Here is a 19,382-nt window from a genome sequence, read left to right on the forward strand (position 1 = left end):
GTACCACCACACCACCACTGAAAAATTAGTAAAAAAAAAAAAAAAAAAATCCATCTTGATCTACACGTCCAATATATAAGCATTAAAACTGTGGTTTTTTACAACAAAACACACGGCTCTTTTCCCATTTAGTTCTAACTGGACTCTATCCAGTTTTCTTTATCAACCAGCTTTTGGGATTCTGAGCCCCGGACTCCACCTCCGGCAAGCCAGCCCAGGGTTTTGGCGACACCGTGACATTACAGTGTCAGTTTATGACCTTTGCGTGTCTTCTGCCAGTTCCGAGGGCCTTTCTCCTGATTCCCCCTTTGCACAGTAAGGCTGCGCTGTCTGATGTGGCAGGGCTGGAACTGAGGACATGACTTTTCCATATAAACAAATGGGTGGGTGACGGCTTGCAGGGCAGTTAAGGTAATGAAACCAATAAAGAAATAGACATAAGTTGTGAAACCGTTCAGTCTCCGCAAATTGAGACTGCTTAATTCCTTTCTCGGGTTGTGCAGCAAGCACCGCCGATGCCTCGCGGCTCTTGAACCGTGTGGCCTTGTGGCGGCACCCTGGATTCTTCCCACAGTGCAAAGACTTGCTTCAGGTGAACTGGTGACTCTAAATTGCCACTGTGTGTGTCTGTGTGTGAGTGAATGTGTATGACAGCCTTGTAGCAGAAGGGTGTACTCTGCCTCTTGCCTTATGCTTCCACGATAGGCTCCGGATGACCTCGACCCTGTATTGGACTAGAGGTTATTGATACTGGCGCATGGATAATTCCTACATTTTTTGCTTTAGCCCTTAAGTCCAGTGAAATCGGAAATTGATGCGAAAGCTCTTTGTGCTGAACGAGCTTGAACTTTGGTCGAATCCAGAAGAGTTAAATCCCCAGTCAGTTGACACCAGCCGCGGAAGCCTACGGGTTTTGAGCCCGAACATTGTTTAGGGGTCTTTACATTACATTGCATTTCATTCTTTGACTGAATCGACCAAAATAAGAGATTGGACGTAGAGTCCTGTCCAAAAGTAGATTTAATCTGCTGTTTGATGCACACGGCAAATCAGTCTCAATTCAAAGTGTACTTCTTTCTTCAGTCTAGTTCTACTACGAAGAGCTTGGCAAGCTGCTGAATGTACAGAACTCAGATGCCAGATCAGATGTAGTTTTTGCTGTTGTCAAAACAACGTGACTTGGCATAATGAAAACAGTAATTTGGTATTTAAAAGTATACGCTGCCTGTGCGCTAATGGCATCACCTCACCCACAGTGACGGAGATCCACACCCAGCAGAGGAACCGTAAATATTATGGTTGTCTTGTGATGCTGGGTTAAACTGTGTCTAAATGGGCTGGGAGGATGGACAGGTCGAGACATGCTTTGCATCACCGAACGAATGCCTGGCAAAGGCGAATTGTCAGAGAGATGGTTTTTGAACGGACGCACGCACTCATATACACACAAGCTCACACACATAGAGAGACCTGGTACCACTCTTGGTGAAGGAAAAAAAATAATTGTTTAAATTAATTTTCGCCGTTTCTGTCCGAGGTGCAGCCTTAAAAGCGGTCCTGCTCACACGCAACACTACACCCAAGCTGGATCTCAGGCAGAAGTTTTGCAACCGCGCAGCTCACACACTCTTGGAGAAGACATCACAGCAATGACAGGCTTTCTGAAAGGCACACGTTTCAGCCGACCCAAAGGTGTAATCTCTTCCTCCAACAGTGTCACAGAGGTTCAAAGAGGGGGATCTTGTTTGACGATGTCAGGGGGTCTACAGGGAAAGGCATTTCCGCTGAATGTGGAATGGCCACTTCGTGAACGTAGTCTTCATCCCGTCTCCTGGTCAGGCTCGTGGAGTTGAGAGATAAGCCAGCTGAGACAGATTTCAGTCCGACAAGGCGGCAGTCTCAATAGAATTCTCAGTAGAGAAACCAACCGGTGTTTATTTCGGGGGATCATTGATGTTAGAACCCTTTCAACTGCCAAGTGTCAGGGACTCTCGTTGATTTCAGTGTCTCATTTCAAAAGCACACTATGATCACAACAGTCCTCGCATCACCAGAATGCATGGCTGCCACTGTTGACCCACTACACAGACACACCTTTACACCAACACGAAAGGTTTTACTCTTCCATTGGCCAAGGATTTGTACTACACATCCAATGGAATATTAGCTAATATATGAGCATGCAGACATTGTGACAATAAAGCAGGTTTCATGCAGTTCATTACACGTGTACTTTAGAACTTCAACAAAAAAGATCATGACAACTGAAATACGTGGTGTTTTGAAAGTTGAATGTTGATTATGTACGGTACATGCAGCGCAGTGTACGCACTAGGTCTCCGACTGCGCTTTTTATATCTTATCTCGCTCGCTGCTGAAATCAGAGTAAGTCTGTGGTTTTGCAAAAAAGGTCTCAGGCGAGCAAAGGAAAGTCTCTCTTCTTAGTGGGCAAGCTCAAATGAAAATATGCTTCGGTGACCTTTTTTAAACACTTGGATGCTTTCCAACTAGGGATTATATTTCATAATGCCAAACTTTTGATTTCGAAACTTGGCAAACATCTTTTGTTAACATGCATTCCCATCTATGAAGTTTTTACCAGATATTACAGGTCCCTCAGTTCTTTCTATCCATAATGATCCTAAAGTGGAAGCAATTTACGTTAAATTAAACCCTGTCCTCATATTCCTGTATGGTATCTGGTACCTAATGACACAGGAGACCCCGGGTTCATCTCTGGAAATTATTAAGCTAAAATACGTGTGAATAAAGAGTTTTAAATATAGCTTGCTGAACTTCTGACCATGGGAAAGCATCTGATGGACTGACAGGCTTGTCTGATGCTCACTGTCTTTGTTGCCTGGTAACATAGGTCTGTTTGTTGAGCTCCTGTACAGTAATACTGGAGAGGAATTAGAAGAGCAGGCAAGAGTGGGGCTGCTCAGGAAGCAGAGATGGTTGGAGAAATAAAGCCAGCCCCACCCACCCAAACACGCAGCATCCCATCATCTGTTGCTTGCTCCTTGCGACATTGTCGCTCTGGCGCTGATTGGCTGAGCTTTACCAATCGCCGTTTGTGGAACTGTGCAAATCAGATGAATATTCGTTTCCTGAAAATGCACTAAACTAGTACTTTCTGAGAAGAGCCTTGACACATGAGTTCCCTCGAGTGGGAAAAACAAACATCTAAAACATCTGCAAACACTTGTCACGAAGCAGACAAACGGGATCACGCGTTTGGTGTCATTAACATCTACAGTCCTTTCACATCTTTTCCAACTCCATTTCGACGGAGTTTCATCAACCTTAAACGTTGCCAGTGATCAAAGATAGTCACATGTGATTGTCAGTATTCAAGCTCATAAAAATGTTGTATTCACGCGATGATTGGCCGTCCATAGAGGGCCACTCCTAACTTCCACTTACTAATGAATTTAAATTAATTCTGTGTATGTCTTAGGCTCTGGGAAGACCTATCAAGTAACAAACAACCGAAACTGTGATTTCACTGCTACTATCAAAGTATTCTCTGCTCTGAGGGAAGACGTCTCACAAGTCCCCAGGTTTCTTGTGCTATTACTAGTTAGGCCTGTGTAAAGGTGCCCTCTCTGTGGATTCCAATTCATTTGCCTACCTTTAATTAGCTTCAGTAACCTTTAGAGTGCACCCTTTATCTCTCCCTTTCAAGTTTAAAATATATCTAATTTGCGCTTGAGTGCTGTTAAATTTACTCCGTGAAGCAGCCAAGTCCGCCATAATTGCTGATGCTGTACCCTTGGTCTTTCTGCTGGCAATTTGGCTGCATAAATGGAGAAGTCAGGAGTAGAGTAAGGGCTGTTTTAACACATTTCTATGGGCAAACGTATTTACAGCATTTAAATTGTTACTACCGAAAGGAAGATGAATAAAATGCTTCCTCGTAATGGAGGACAACGTGAAGGATACGCTGTAATTTGACATTTACAGGTGTCATTAAGAAGGGATTCCACCCTTGGAGGTTGAAGGACATTTTTGTTGAGCGTACGTATGTCAGTGAGGTATGCACTAACAGAGCTCTCTTTTTGTCTTAGCCTCAGTGTTAAGAGTCTATAACAAGGTCTTCCAAGATTTTATGTTCAAATACAGGGGTGGTGAAGATATAGTATATAAGTTATTAATAAATAACTGAATGAATGGAGGGGGTGTAGTGGCGCAGTGGGTTGGACCACAGTCCTGCTCTCTAGTAGGTCTGGGGTTCAAATCCCGCTTGGGGTGTCTTGCGGTGGACTGGTGTCCTGTCCTGGGTGTGTCCCCTTCCCCCTCTGGCCTTACGCCCTGTGTTACTGGGTAGGCTCCGGTTCCCCGTGACCCCCTCTGGGACAAGCAGTTCTGAAAATGTGCGCGTGTGTGTGTGTGTGTGTGAATGAATGGAAATAAGCGCAAGTGACATGAATGCCTTTATTCGAATGCTGCTCTGATGACTGGTTTTGACATTGACAAATCAAAGGTTTTTAATTATTAAGAAAAACATTGAGAAACCCAGCAACGTTGCAGTCTGACCATCAAATCAGAAACAGGAAAATCTGAACTGAAGGCATCCCTGAGCCTTACCTTTTGCTGAGCCTCTGAATTCATGCCCAAAATTTGAACTTGGTATTCCAGTTCAATTAGATTTATTTCGGAATACGTTGATTTGTAGAGCCACATCAAACCAGACAATGAAAAAAGCAGGGGTGCAACAACTTGCCAGGTACTGGGGGACCAAAATGGTATTAACAATAGAATTCAGAGGAGACGGGGACAAACTGGGCTTGGATGAACACTGGGGGGAGACGTCCCCTTGTTTTGCCTAAGGAAAATAGTGTAGAATCGTTCTTCTTTCACCTCTCTGTTCCACTGCTCTATAGGATCATACGAGTCTGTTCCCAATTGTCACGACAGGCTCGAAGAGCTACTGCAAGCGTCTCCAGTGCTTCTTCTCCCATAAGAGCTTTAAATTATTATTTTTTGGTTGAAACAATTTCACAACACTGAATAAAGCCCAATACCTTAACTGAAATGTTTCATTTGGCTTGATTCAGAAATTCAGTTTCTCCATACTTCTCTTGCCAATTTGCCACATGTGATGATTTCAAAATGTAATTTAAGTGCCGGGCCTGTGATAATAGAGGGTGATATGCGGTTGAAGCTTTTTAAAAAACCATGTGTGTCATGTTTCTCTCCAGGACTAATATTAATGAAATAAATGAACGAGTATGATTATGCCTCAGCTGGCCTAACCTGTATGCATGTTTTGGCCTGTTTGAGGTCACAGTGTCCACATTTAGTTTAGTTACACGCAATATTCTACCCTCTAACATACAATACATTGATACCTTCCACATGCATGATATATTTTGTGTGGACACAAGCACGTACACACTGACTCCCAGTTTAATACAATAAATGGTTCCCACAGCAACTCCATTCCAATGGAACTCAAAAACATGAAATTTGACAACACAGAAGAGCTTTTTTTCAGAAGCTGGTTGCGCTTTATAAAAGTACTTTATTTTGCGAGAATGTCCCTAGAGTGTCTCTTTTTCAGAGTTCATTATCTTTGTTGGGACATTGTGGCCAAAAGTCTCCTAAAAGCATAAGAAACCAAACACGCATGCACGTGCGCAGAAAATACGAGGTGTTCACTTGTGATTTTATGAGTCTGCTTTATAATTTGGTGTACTCAAGAGATTAAATGTGTTTGCAATGTAAAGCACATGTCAGTCTGATTAATGGCATTTGAATATCTTTAAAAGTGAATATAGACAGATATAATGAGAAGACCAAATGCATCTTATTATCAGCTTATTAGCATGATTATCACAGTCCTCTCATAGCTCCTTGGTGATGACAAGCCGTTTGTGTTATTTGCTAATCTGCACAATGGAAAAAGGTATGTTTTCCTATGTATGTTTTCCTAATTATTAATTACATTGAAAAAACTTGAAATGGTTGGCATTTTATTGCCAGAAAGTCTATTTGAATGTGTTGCTCTGTTTTTATGGTGCTGTCAAATGCAAACACATAGTAACACATTCTTTCATTTCATTCTTCCAAACGTCCTCATCTTCATCTACTACTCCGTGTCCTTCCTTAAGTTGTGCTTCATTAGCTATGTCCAGCAATTGCCCCTAAATGCAATTGCTTTTTCCAAGGGCATGGGACTTGACTTGAAATTCCCAGCCTGATTTCAGGTATGATGATTAATGACGACTTGATTTTAACATTTGAAAAATGGCTTTTCTGATGCTCTTCAATATGTTTTTCAAATGATGTTCAACGATACGACGCTTGAAAACATATTTACTATGCGTTCCCCTTTCAATCCGATTTCCTTGCTCTTGAGGCTGAGCTTTCTCTCGCCTTCCCAACAGCTTCTCATCCTTCCAGATAGGTTCAAGGTAACCAGGAACCATTGTGGCTCTATCAAGGCTTTACACGCCCCTGGCTCCTGGTCGCCGGAACAATCACCATTCGTGATTTGGAAACAGTTGTTTATTTTCTCCTTGCAGCGGAGAAGCGGCCATCTACTGAACGCAAGGGCATCTCCTGGCACTGCTGCCAGATTTTATGCTCCCTCTTTCCTCCTCCCATGCCACGCTGCCATCCACAGAGACAGCCCTCCTTAGAACGACCACCGCTACTCTGCAAGTGCTACTCTTTCCTCCACTAATGTTTAAACTGACAGTTTAAGCTGACACTTGTTATATTTTGACGCTTCTTGTCAGTGCTTGGGGTTGCCGCCAACACCTTCAATGAACTGGCACCATACTTTCTTCTTGTCACCTTAAGCCGCTTGACCCTACTGTTTTGCTTGGGGTTTGGACATGTGTCTCCTTGAGGTTCCAGGCACTGTGGGTTGACTTCTTGCCTGGGCCCTCCTCTGTCTTACCATATATGGCACCTGTGCACTGTAACACAAGCTCTACCAGCCAGCGTTTTTACCGTAGGCCTTGTCAGTTTTCGCGGCCTTTGCTACACACACATTCTGCACTTGTCAGCATTGGTACAAACCTTGTTTATGGTAACCTTTGATCCGAGCCTATGGGCGCCTTGTTCCCCAACCGCCTCCTGGGCTCCCCTGAGGTTTGGTGCAGGTCTGGCTGCCAACCCTCACTGCCTCGTTTGCTGTCTCACCGCACTGTCTGCTGTCTTTCCAGCTCTAGTTCTCAACCAGTCTTTTCGTGGTTGTTACAGTCCGGCACCAGCATTTATATTGTATATCTTAAGTATCATCGGTGACGCAACCTGTAACTGTGCTCATCAAAATTTTCTTTCAGAATGGCTTCTGTGTTTCCCATACAGCAAAGAAATATATTTTGAATTTTTTAGAATATACAAATATATCTGAAAACAACAACCCCACGTATCAAAATCCGCTCGCTCGTTTTCCTTATCTGCTGGATACCGTGGTGACCATCGTGGCGGTCTGGAGCTGAACCCAAAAGCATGGAGCATAATACTAAGCAAGTACACCTTGGACAGGACCCCAGACTATTGCAGGGTAGCTGTAGTAAACCCATATATTAATAATAATTGGAGAGAAATTTAAATGTGACTTATACGTAATTAAAATATATTACAATACATACCAGAGTATAAATATATAATTTAATTGTGGGGTAATTTTCAAATAGAAATAATTAAATTTATGTGACTTCCATATGGGAGGGGCGAGTAGCCACCGTTGTCATTTATACAGCACAATTAAATAATTAGCAGACTCCAAACAGTGCTGATCTTTGCTGTAAAACAATAGGTGGCGTTGAAGAAGTGCCGTCCATGTCTGTTTTCAGCTGTCTTTTGCAGAAGTTAACTTACTTTTATAAAAGAATGCCCTAATGTTTGTTAGATAGAAGTTTTTGCCCACTTTTACCCATTTTTAATCATTAAAATTGAAGAAAAAAGACACAAACAAAAAGCTGCGTCCTTGGAGGGTAGGAGACAGTGGAATCCCAATCTCTGCTTGGTCAAAGGCAACACATGTCACTCAAATGAAACTGAGAACCTATAGCCAGCTGTGAAAATGCCTGTATGCCCTGAGTGAGACGCATCCCTCCGACTCACAAATCGCTGACGGTACTTGCTGTGGAGACCTTGTAGGAATGCCATTTTGGACCATGCTGTGATAGTGTCTGTTCACACATGTATGGATATTTGTCTATGTCAAGCCTTTCATCCACAGGGCAGGATATTCTTCTGGACAATGGCTCTTGTCACTGGGTCTGGAAGGCAAACCTTCTGTGTCCTAGTGGAGGTGAGTTTGCCCAGGCACCTTCAACTACTGTACACCACGCTGACTTGCAGGTGCAACACGCTCTTTGCTGGCGTTCAGTCACACAAGCCACACGCTCCCCAGCGTGCACCACCCAAGGTAAGAAGATGGGGAGGCAGACAAGGAGTTTCGCTGTGAGAGATGTAATAGAACCAAAAGGTGTGACCAGGCTTGCATTGACCATATGGCTGCAGACCCTGCATCTCACAAAGGAATCATCCTCTTTCAGCATCCGAAAGCGGTGTCCCCAGAAGCTGAGACAGAAAATAAATTTTGTATAAAGCACATACGCATTGGCTGCACAAATGCATGGATGGAAACTTCCTGCGAGGGAGTCCGCAAGTGCCGCGTAAATGGAATAGAATAGGGAGAACAGCGTGAACTGTGGTGGTAGCTCTACATGAACACGTGCTGTGAGGTAATAATTATCCTGCGCTACTTGTCAGCTCTAACTGGGTGAGGGAGGAGCCTGCAAGCCAGGACACATGGGAAAAAAATCAGGCCATCTCAGTTCTAACCACCTAGCTACATCACTTGGCCTTCATTCATTCATTCATTCATTCATTCATTCTTTCGCTTTTTAATTCGTCCGTTTGGCCATTCATTTTTGCGTATAATTAGTATTGACCCTGGAAAACAAAATCTGAATGTCATCCAGCCTACCCCCCTTCCCGACCAATTTCCCCTCACTACCCCACCCGCCCTCGCTCCCTCACTACCTCAAACATCACAGCACGGTCTGAGTGCAGTTGGCAGGTACTTTTCTTCACGAGAACATGAAAAGAATGTTAATATTACTGGAGAGTGCGTGTGAGCCGAGCGCCGCCGCTGCCCCACTCTGATAGTCAATATATCAGGCCCATTGGTTCCATCTCCACCAGGGGCCTAACGCGTCGCTGAGCACGTTAAATATTTAACGAGAGTCTCACGCAATATTCCGGCAACCTGGCTGGAGGCTCCGTAACCCTGCAGTGGGTGTTGCGGCAGAAATGTGCACCTGTGCCTTTGGTAATGGTAGGATGCTTTTACTGCCCCTTGCTTGCTGGGATTGCTGAACAAGAGCCTGTTCATGCATTATGATGAACCATGCTTCATATGAAAGTCTGTGGCAAGGAAAGAAAGTATAACTTGCAGATCTTCATTCTTAGAGACTAACATAATGGCATTCATTGTTACCTTGCTCTTATTTTGATTCTAAAATGTGGAACGGGGTGGAAATCGTACATGCTCTGGTTAAGCACATTAAGTAGTGTACAGCGCATGATATATGAATTAATTACATGTGTCAGCAGATACGTGCAGATTCCTTTTTCTCAGGATTTTACTCATGTATGGATGAGTGACCCATAGTAAGTAGTGTACAGTACCAGCACTGTAAGGGGACAACTGGTAGCGTGGTGATTACAGCTACTGCCTTTGGATCCAGAGGTCATAGGTTTGATCTCCAGCTATAGTACCCTGAGCAAGGTACTTACCCAAACTTGTGCCAGTAAAATTACCACGCTATATAAATAGGTAAAAAATTGTAAGCTTGTAATAACTGTAACCTAAGTTGCTTTGGAGAAAATGAACTAAATCAGCTCAATGAAAAAATGTAAGTCGCCTTGGTGAATAAGGTGTGTATGTGCTGATAACACTACACAGAGTTTGTTGGGAGTCACTCTGGAGAAAAGTCTCTGCTAAATGAATAAATGCAATGTAAGTTTCTCTAAAACCACCAACTTTGCTGAACCTGTCTGAGGTGTGATCCTCACTATGGTTGAAGCTCATCTTTAACCAGGACACCGGCACACAGCAGGAGCCAGTGTAATTACTGGCATAATCAATCTTGACATAGGTAGGCATTAAAGCCGAATTGATTTTATGTTCATGCAAAGGTATTTTGACTTGGTTTTGAAGTTGCTTGTCTCTCTGAGTTAAATCCCTTCAGCAGTTTCCAACACCAAAGACTCACAGTCAGAGATCTGCCAGAGGCATGGCCTTCAGGTCTATTGCTCTCCATGACTGGACCACTTACTGTCCATTTTACTGTGGTGTCCTTTCATACATAGAAGACGTAATTGCCTCCTGTGGCTGAAGGGGAAAGGAGGAGAAACAAAACTGCTACTAAAACCCCAGGTATCAAGCCAATGTTATAGCTATTCCAGCCTGGCCTATTCTCTGGAAAAGATAGGGGGTGGAGATGGTCCAGGACCCCATTGCCAAGCTGCTCACAGAGCCCCCAGTACCACCAAACCTGAAGATTTTGGACATCACCCAAGCTTAGCAGAGTGGAATTACAACAGTCTTACATTAGATTCACAAGCAAGCATGACAAATGAGTGAGGAGACTATTTGAGAAAAGGCTTCCGTATAGTAAAGACATTTCATGGAGGACTAACGGCAAACCAACAAGCATGTATCTTCATACCAGGCGAGTGGGAGATGTCATTATCTCTGAGTTCTGATTTATGTTCTCCACATTGCAGTTCCTCTGTTTAAAATAGCTGGTGGGGCTCTCACTCCCTGTTCTGTCATCTCATAAGTCATTGCAAGACGAAATATTAAGAGCGCTTAATGTGTGTGAAATTCAGGAATAACCACAGTTTGTAACAGTGCAAACAGTACAGCAATCCATTCTGCTGGACCACTTAGAACTGTTTAAATAGGACATGAGACAATCAGTCTAAAACTTCTTGGATTAAGACTGAGCGAAAGCTTTTAAGAATAATGACAAAAGGCTAACTGTCTTTTTTTTTTTTTTTTTTTTTTGCAATTTAACATCAAGTGCAGATCTACCGCTGCAACCGATACTGAAGAAGCAGCAGATTTCTACTGCGAGTGAAAACTGAAAGAGAATTCAGTAGAAGAAACAAGAAAATTTGAATACCGTAAATTAACTGTGTTGCTTTTTAATAAGATTCAGTAAAAAGAGGGTAAAGCCATTTTTGTTTTTCATCATGTGTGATTTTTTTTTTCCTTTTCCTCTTCTTTCTAGCCCAGTTTAGTCATTTCAGATTCTCCTCCAAAACCCATGTACTTGGCAGTAAGTTCTTTGATTTTGTTCTCCACAGCTCATCGGAGACAGTACAGTACTGACACTGAAATAGGGCACCTGTAACAACATCACTGTAGCAGAACTCCTGGGCTCAGCTGAACTGGCCACATTCCAGTAGGTTCCTATCTTTGCTACAGGGACAAACAGATTTAAAGGGATTTTCAGGTTTCTAATTTTGCTCTCAGTGTTCAGTCTGTTTTGTCCAACGCTTTGCTTTCAGAGGAGCACAGTGGACGCACATTTACTATTTACACTCCGCGGCAACCTCTCTTTTGCTGTATATTTCAGCATTTTTTGCGCATTTGTGATCACGCAAGTGTTTGTGAGGCATAGGCGGCGTTAGGTTCGATTCGCAAATAGCACTATGAATTTCAGCAAAAAGCTGCGTTTCGGCCTCATATTACCTCAAAACCTTTGCTACATAAGCAGCTGGATCCCTCTCAAGCTTCCTGGCAAACTCCAGGTTTTTTTGAGTAATGGCTTTTTGTGGCAGCCTCTTATACCCGAACCTAACACCATACATGCCTCAAGAAACACCATCCCCAGAGTGAAGCATGGTGATGGCAGCATCATGCTGGGGGACTGCTTTTCATCAGCAAGGACTGAGAAACTTGTTAAAACAGAAAGAACGATAGATGGAGCGAAACACGGGGAAATTCTGCAAAAGAACCTACTTCAGTCTAGCAAACAGCTGAAGCTCAAGAGAATGTACACTTTTCATAAAGACAATCTCAAGCACAAGGACAAAACAACATTTGAGTTAAATACAAAGATGTGACCGTCCGACAGCGGCCCAGTCGAAGTCCTGTCCAGTTGAGAATCTGTGGCACTATCTGAAAATTCTAGAAGTGTCTAGAACGACCTGGAGCAAATCTGGCGAGAAGAATATACCCAACAGCGTGCAAAGCCAGTACATCCTTTCCCCCAAGCACGTAAAGCTGTTGTTGCTTCAAAAGGTAGCTCTACTAAGTCTTATTGTGTGGGGATTGAACACTTATACAGACAGCGCACTTGAGATTTTTATTTTTACCAAAAAAATTTTCTAGACTACGACACACAGGTGCCTCATGTACGGAGTATAATGCCTACCCCAGCAACTTATTTCCCACAAAAATTCTGGACCGCTGCAAGCCTGCCTTAGGATAAATGGTTATCAACAGTGAGTGAATGAGTGAGAATTTAGTAACACAAAAGCAACTGAAATGTCAATGTCAAGAATTCATTTGGAATCTCAGTGTTTTGAAATAAAATGTTACTGAGAATTTCAGTAGACCACTTCAATGTGCCATTTGCAATTCGGTGAAATGAGAGAATTAGTCCTGGGTCTGAATACTTTTCCAAGGCTTACATACTGTATATTTATATATTTGCATCTGAGATTATAGTAAAACTGATTGTTTTACTTTATTCCATATAAAAAAACTGTAATGAGAAGCACATTTTCGTCCAAACTGGGAGCTGTGGACTTTGGATATGTGCGGATATGTCACTTTTGGAGAGTGTATTCATAATTTCCTTTATCTTTGTTACACATGGCACTGTGGCGGAGAACGGCTTGCATGTGACCGCTGGCACCGCGGACCTTGGGTTCGCTCCTCCCAGGATCTCCACCACGAACGCCCCACAGGAATCCGCTAATCAGCAATCATCGTGCACTGTCGAACTCAGGAAACACAGTCGTCTCAGGAAACAAACCGAGTGGACGACGCCAAGACAGCGAGATGGAAAGCACAGTATCGAAGTGTGAAAGGGCGGATGGCCGGGGGCAGTAGGGGGCCAGCTGGGCTCGGTGTTACTGCTGAGGACTGTGGGGGTGGAGTGACCGACATTCCTGTCATTCTTTCAGCGCTCGGCCCATTGGACTGGGCAGCAACACCAGATACGGTGTAGGCAACGCATCGCGCATTGCTCAACACCTTAGTCAACACACAGCTCGACGCAGAGATCATCGCTCCGCTCGAAACAGTGTTTTCGTGCTCCTTAACATGCTGCTCTGCACATACTGTTCCACACAACGGGTACCTAGAAAAATAAAGCCCAAGTCCTTGTGATATCCACTGCACACATCCCCCTACACCCTCACAAATCACCCACAGACACATCTCAACACACGGGCCTTCAAATACTTTACATTAACCATGTTATCTCTGCTGGGAAGAGCCTTTGAAAGAGCAAAGCTGATCCAAAGTACAAATTGATGTGATAAGGTCAGTTGGATAAATTGATCTCGCTCCATTTTGTAACGATCAAACTGGCTTTGATTTTCACACAGAACTGGCTACAATTTTATATATTTGGCCATTGCTGCACATTTGTATCTGGAGACTGACTACCGTCTTGGTGATGGGCTTCCATACCTGTGTGTGCTACGTGGTGCAGTGCACAAATCATGTTCTGCAGTGTACTACCAAGCAGAGAACGTGGATTGGTTATTACACATACACGGAGTCTGAACCGCTTGTCCCATACGGGGTCGCGGGGAGCCGGAGCCTAACCCGGCAACACAGGGCAAAAGGCTGGAGAGAGAAGGGACACACCCAGGATGGGATGCCAGTTCATCACAAGGCACCCCAAGCAGGACTTGAACCCCAGACCCACCGGAGAGCAGGACCCGGTCCAACCCGCTGTGCCGCCATGCTCCCCCCCGATTGGTTATTATTTCACTGCAGATTTAAGCATGACTTGCATTTACTTACATAGAGAGTCATCGCCACTCTCTCATACGAAGACTTGCCCGTGCATGATGAGTTGTTTTTGCTTGTAAAAAACAGTTTGCTTTTGCTTGTAAGTCCAGGACAGGTCTGGGGTTGACAGCGGTAGACGGCCAGTAACCGCAACTGTGGACATGATGTCATTAAGAGAAACAAGGAGTTCTTACAACTGCAACTGTTTTTCCACAACGTTCATAGTGACTGAGCCGTCCTGTATCGTGCAGGATTATCCAGTGCTCGAGCACTCTGTGGAGCACATATCTGGCGGCTATACGATGTGCAAGGTACCTCAACTTTAAATCTTTGTGATCCAGGTCTCCAAGGGTCGGCCTGTATCTGCACTACGCTTGGTGGCGTATCTGTATGGTGGTGCAGGATGACCCGTCTGTATCATTTATCGTCCTGCAGTTGCTGTGTCATCCTGTAGTCTGACATCCCTGAATGATCAATAGCAGTTTGTGTAAATTGCTGGAGCCAGCAATAGCCTACCCTAACCCCTAAGGTTTCAGCTAATCACACTAACACATCTCTTTCTTGACAGCAAGAATTTACAGTAAAAACAAAGCAGTTTTAGTTTTCTGACCTTTTCATGTGTATTATTATAAGTCCTTAATGTTGGCGACTGCTTAAGGGATTTAGTTCAGACAGACCAGCAACTTCAAAACCAAGTCAATTAAAATAATAAGATTTGTTTACTGTACATTTTATTTAGAACAACTTAAATATCATTTCTGATATTTCACTTATTTGCACAACATTGTGCCAATGAACATTACTCCAGAGGGCATCAGGGTGGCACAGAGAGTAGCATTGGTGTCTCCCCCCAGATGGGTGGTGTGAGAGGACGTGGGTTCGATCCCTCCGTAGTCTGTGTGGAATTTGCATGTTCTCCCTGTGTCTGTGTGGGTTTCCTCCAGGTGCTCTGGTTTCCTCCCACAGTCCAAAGACCTACTGTTCAGGTTCAGCTGTAGTGTGTGAATGACAGAGAGAGTGTGTGTTCCGCTGATGTATGGATGAATGACCCATTGTAAGTAGTGTATCTAGCAGTGTAAGTCACCACGGTGAATAAGGTGTGTGGGCTGATAACACTACATAGAGTTTGTCGGAGGTTGCTTTGGAGAAATGTCTCTGCTAAATAAATGTAAATAAGGTTTTACAGCTAATCTGAATGGAGCAAAGGGACTATGAATGACGGTGACTTGGTTTAACACAGATACGTGAAATCGAGGTTAGCGGTAGCCCCATGGATGCCCTTATAAGCCTGGGACAAAGGGAAACGTACACTATTTGCCCACCTGCCCTGGGGTATAGATTAAAGTAGGGAACATTCAGAAAATCTCAAGTTTTCAAGCTGCCCAAGATGAACAGTAGGTCTTGTCACCATGTTGTATGAGAAAATATTATGGATGGTCCTACCTGTACCACACTGCACCTGCCTCTTTTCATTACTGGTTGGTTATGCTGTCAAGAAAGGCTCATTTTCCTAGAAAGTGATGCCCAGTCAGGCAGACAAAAGAATTTTTATTAGCTGTTTTTATGATGCACATGAGCTAAACTTCTTTTGACAAACTTTAAAAGCCTTCACAAAATTTTGATCAACATGCCATCATTCTCATAGTCACACTGAACAGCTGGCGATTTCTGTCTGTCCTTATCTTAAACTGGTCATACCGCACTGCCACATAATATAAAACAAACTTCCTGGTTAGTGAACAGCTATGACATAAGGCAAAATCATACACTGTAAATATGAGGTGCATATGAAAGAGAGATGAAACTGTTGTCATAACAAGGAACTTCATTGAAAATTCCAGAAAGAAAAAGGTGTCGTTTTCAGCATTTTAATTCCTTAACCATGGAAAAAATCTGGGAAAATTAACTTTTTTGATATCATAACACCAGGTACAAAAATATCTTCAGCTGCTGCGAGTGGTTCTAAAGTTTAAAGCGAACATTTCTGGGAAGCAGGGGGCTAAATTGGGTTACACTGTGTGTAGCGGTGCACAGGTTACAGAATGAGCTTGGGGCCGAAATTATTGCAGGTTCAAATCCAATGACGGTATCCACTCTTACGAAAGGGAGGTGCGGTGGCGCAGCAGGTTTGGCTGGGTTCTGCTCTCTAGCAGGTCTGGGGTTTCAGTCCTGCTTGGGGTGCCTTGTGATGGACTGGCATCCTGTCCTGGGTGTGTCCCTTGCACCTTGTGTTGCTCGGTTAGGCCCCAGTTTGCTGTGAACCTGCTTGAGAGAAGTGCTTTCAGCCTATGTGTGTGTTCTTATGAACTTTTCTACACTGAACGACATAGTTAAGCAAAATTCTCTTTGTATCAAGTCAAAAATGGATAAATATAAACAGTACAAATTGAAAACACGTCTTAAACGAACAAATCGTAAACATATGATGCATAAATGGGTAAATAATTGTAAGCTTGTAATAATTGTAACCTCAACATTGTAAGTGGCTTGGGAGAAAAGCATCGGGTAAATGGATAAATGTAAAGAGGGTAAGTCAAGGGCACTACAGCTGGAAGTGGGACTCGAACCCTTCACCTTCCGGTTGCAAGCCAGCAACGTCATAGTAGGCTACGTGCTGCCTCACGCTCACATTTATAAAAGAAAACCTCAAGCAGTAGAGGGTATTAAAACTTTTTCTCCATTCCTGCTCTTTCCCGGTCCAGCATAAGAGGGCCAACATGAAATATGATTTTTCACGCACGATTTGCTCAGTCATTGCCACAATGCTCTTGTTTGCCCTCGTGGACGCGCAGACGATCGCACGTTTGAAGCGCGAGGAACGAGCGCCGGCGGTGCATTCTGCGCTGAGGGACAGCGGGCTCGTCCCCGCTCCGCTCTGTTCAATGCGGCGCAGCCAAGTCCGCGTCCGCAGGTCCGCGGAGATCCGCTCCGGGTTTTGCGTGCGGCCGCAGGGCTACTCACAGCCTCTAGCTGATTTTTACTCAGCTTCATGTCCTGATATCACTCCGCTGGCATGGAGGAGGAGGAGGAGGAGGAGGAGAGCACTTGATCATTGTGATGGTGGCAGCAGCTGCGAGCAGCCCGCAGATCGGCGGCGTCGACTTTGAGCGGGCGCGCGCGCGCGGGGGGGGGCCCTCGCTCGCTCGCTCGCTCGCTCGCGCGCACCTCCGAGTGGCCCGGATTTCCAAGGACCTCCTGCTCGCTCCGCACTCGCGGATTTTTTCCACGCAAATGAATGAGATGCAAGTTGACGGAACTACTCCGGAGCCCGTGCGCCGCGAACGGCAAAACTTTTTCTCGAAGGACAACGCAATAAAGGCGAGGGCTCGCGACACTGTCACTGGCTGCCGCGTGCGATGATCGTTTTTGTTACGGCGGGATCTTCCGTGGAGTTACGTGGTCGCGCTGTGGTGGCACTGGAAGTGAGTGGAAGGGGGCGATTGCTGAGTTCGGTCAGTCACGCTCCGCTATTGTTGTCTGTTTGCGCGCCGCGCGCTCTGCGTTGTTTAATGGCATCATCGCATGGTTGAGTGACACGTTTCCCCGCGAAGGAGGGACGCACTCGGCGCTTGTTATAGTTATTGGAAATTTCCTCTTCTTTTTTTTTTTTTTTTGTTTTTTTTTTTTTTTTTTTTTCTTTTCTTTTCTTTTTTTCCCCTCCTCCTCCCCCCGCCCGGGAAACACTTTTTTGGCGAAGGAGGCTTAACAAAGTTCTTCCAAAATACTGTGCGCGGACCGTATGATGGGGGACTTTGCCACCCCCGCTGCTGCGAACGGCAGCAGCATTTGCATTAACAGCAGCAACATAAACAGTGGCATCGGTAACAATAACAGCGGCAGCGTGGGCATCCCCAAGCACAGCACCGTGGTGGAGAGGTTGAGGCAGCGGATCGAGGGCTGCCGGAGACACCACGTCACCTGCGAGACCAGGTACCAGCAAGCGCACGCGGAGCAGCTGGAGCTCGAGCGCAGGGAGACGGTGAGCCTCTATCAGAGGAGCCTGGAGCAGAGGGCTAAGAAGTGTGTCCACAGTAAACAGCCAAACAAACAGCAGGAGCCCGAGTCGGCGGCCACGGCAGAGCAGAGAAATAACACGCTCATCGCGGTAAGCCTGGAGCGTCCGCGGCGCGAGAAGTATCCGTTCCCCAACAACAACAACAACAACGACAACAACACACCCCGGCCGGAGCACCAAGTAACTTGTTCGCGCTCCTGCGTCAGTGTGCTGCGTGTGTGCGTGTGTGTGTCGCACGCGCGCGGATCCACACCACTCCGCGCCGACACTGTGTTGTGGGGGTGACGCGGGGACGCGGCACGGCACGGCACGGCACGGCACCGCTGCTCGTCTGGTGCCACTTAAAAGTCGGCTTCTTATTTTAGGGTCGGAGGAATCGCAAAGTTTCGGTGTCCCGAGGGAAGTAGTGCCTGCGTCGCCTCGGGCACGCGCACGGAGAGTGTGCATCGCCGTCATGGGACTTGTGTGTGTGTGTGTGTAAAGTCGTGCGCACCTTACGTTGACACAGTTTGTCGCTTCTTACTGCAGTTGTTTCTTTGTTTCTTCACTCGCTGGAAAATGAAACATGATGATGATGATGGGTACGTCGACCCTGCCTGCGGCTGCGTGCGAGTCTCCCCCGAAAAAAAAAGTTAGCGGTACTTCCAAAGTGTCGAGGACTCTGTTTTCGGGAGACTACCGCACACACTTTTGCTCTTTCTGGGCGTTTTTAATCATTTTCCAGACACTCGCTGCGACCGTCAGTCTGGCGGTGTGTGTGGGGCGCGCGGGCGCGCTCGCTCCCGCCGGTACCCGTTTCCAGGTGTGCTCCTCTCCAGGTGCCAATTTCGCGCGCCCGTCTTGCCGAAGGACAAGAAGTGTCCCCCAGGAACTGAGCTCAGTAAATGTTTTGTTTGCGCGTGGATGCGTGACCGCGCTCTATATATAATACATATATATCGAGTGTTACGGGTTGTCAAAACAATCGCGCGGTGGTTAATAATGTCCTGCGTGGAGAGGCTTAAAATAGTCCCTTGTTTCTTGGCGTGTTACTGCTAGTGCCTTTTTCGCGTTCAAATTAAGTGTGAAGTTTGAAATGCCTAATGAGATGAAGGGGACATAAGAGCAAATGGCCCATGGGGCAGCGCGAGGAAAAACTCGGTGGGTCTCCATTACGGCGAATCTTTAATAATGTTCTCTAACAATCGCTGCTGAGTGTCGCATGCCATAATAAAGCCAAAGGCTGACCTCGTGCTTTCTTACTCCGCACACGTGATCGATTTGTGGGGCTCGCGTGTACATTTTTCCTGAGGCGCGAATTCGGAAGGGATACGAGACGCGCGTCGGCTACGGCGTGGCGGCGCGTGTGCGGTG

The 19,382-nt window shown here is 45.3% G+C and overlaps 1 protein-coding gene across 2 annotated transcripts in view; it reads left to right on the top strand.

The window, feature by feature from the left end:
• Positions 1 to 16,770: 16,770 nt before the first annotated feature.
• Positions 16,771 to 19,382, top strand: part of LOC108925737 (mastermind-like protein 3) — a 120,719-nt gene continuing 118,107 nt past the window's right edge. Inside the window, exon 1 of one of the 2 annotated variants that reach the window (XM_029258824.1) lies at positions 16,771 to 18,119. In XM_029258824.1, coding sequence (XP_029114657.1) covers positions 17,754 to 18,119 — 366 coding nt within the window. In that variant the 5' untranslated portion in view covers positions 16,771 to 17,753. The remainder of the gene's footprint in view (positions 18,120 to 19,382) is intronic. The other variant, XM_029258825.1, reaches the window with a different exon arrangement.

The sequence above is a fragment of the Scleropages formosus genome, chromosome 16 (assembly GCF_900964775.1).
Source record: "Scleropages formosus chromosome 16, fSclFor1.1, whole genome shotgun sequence".
Taxonomy (NCBI): domain Eukaryota; kingdom Metazoa; phylum Chordata; class Actinopteri; order Osteoglossiformes; family Osteoglossidae; genus Scleropages; species Scleropages formosus.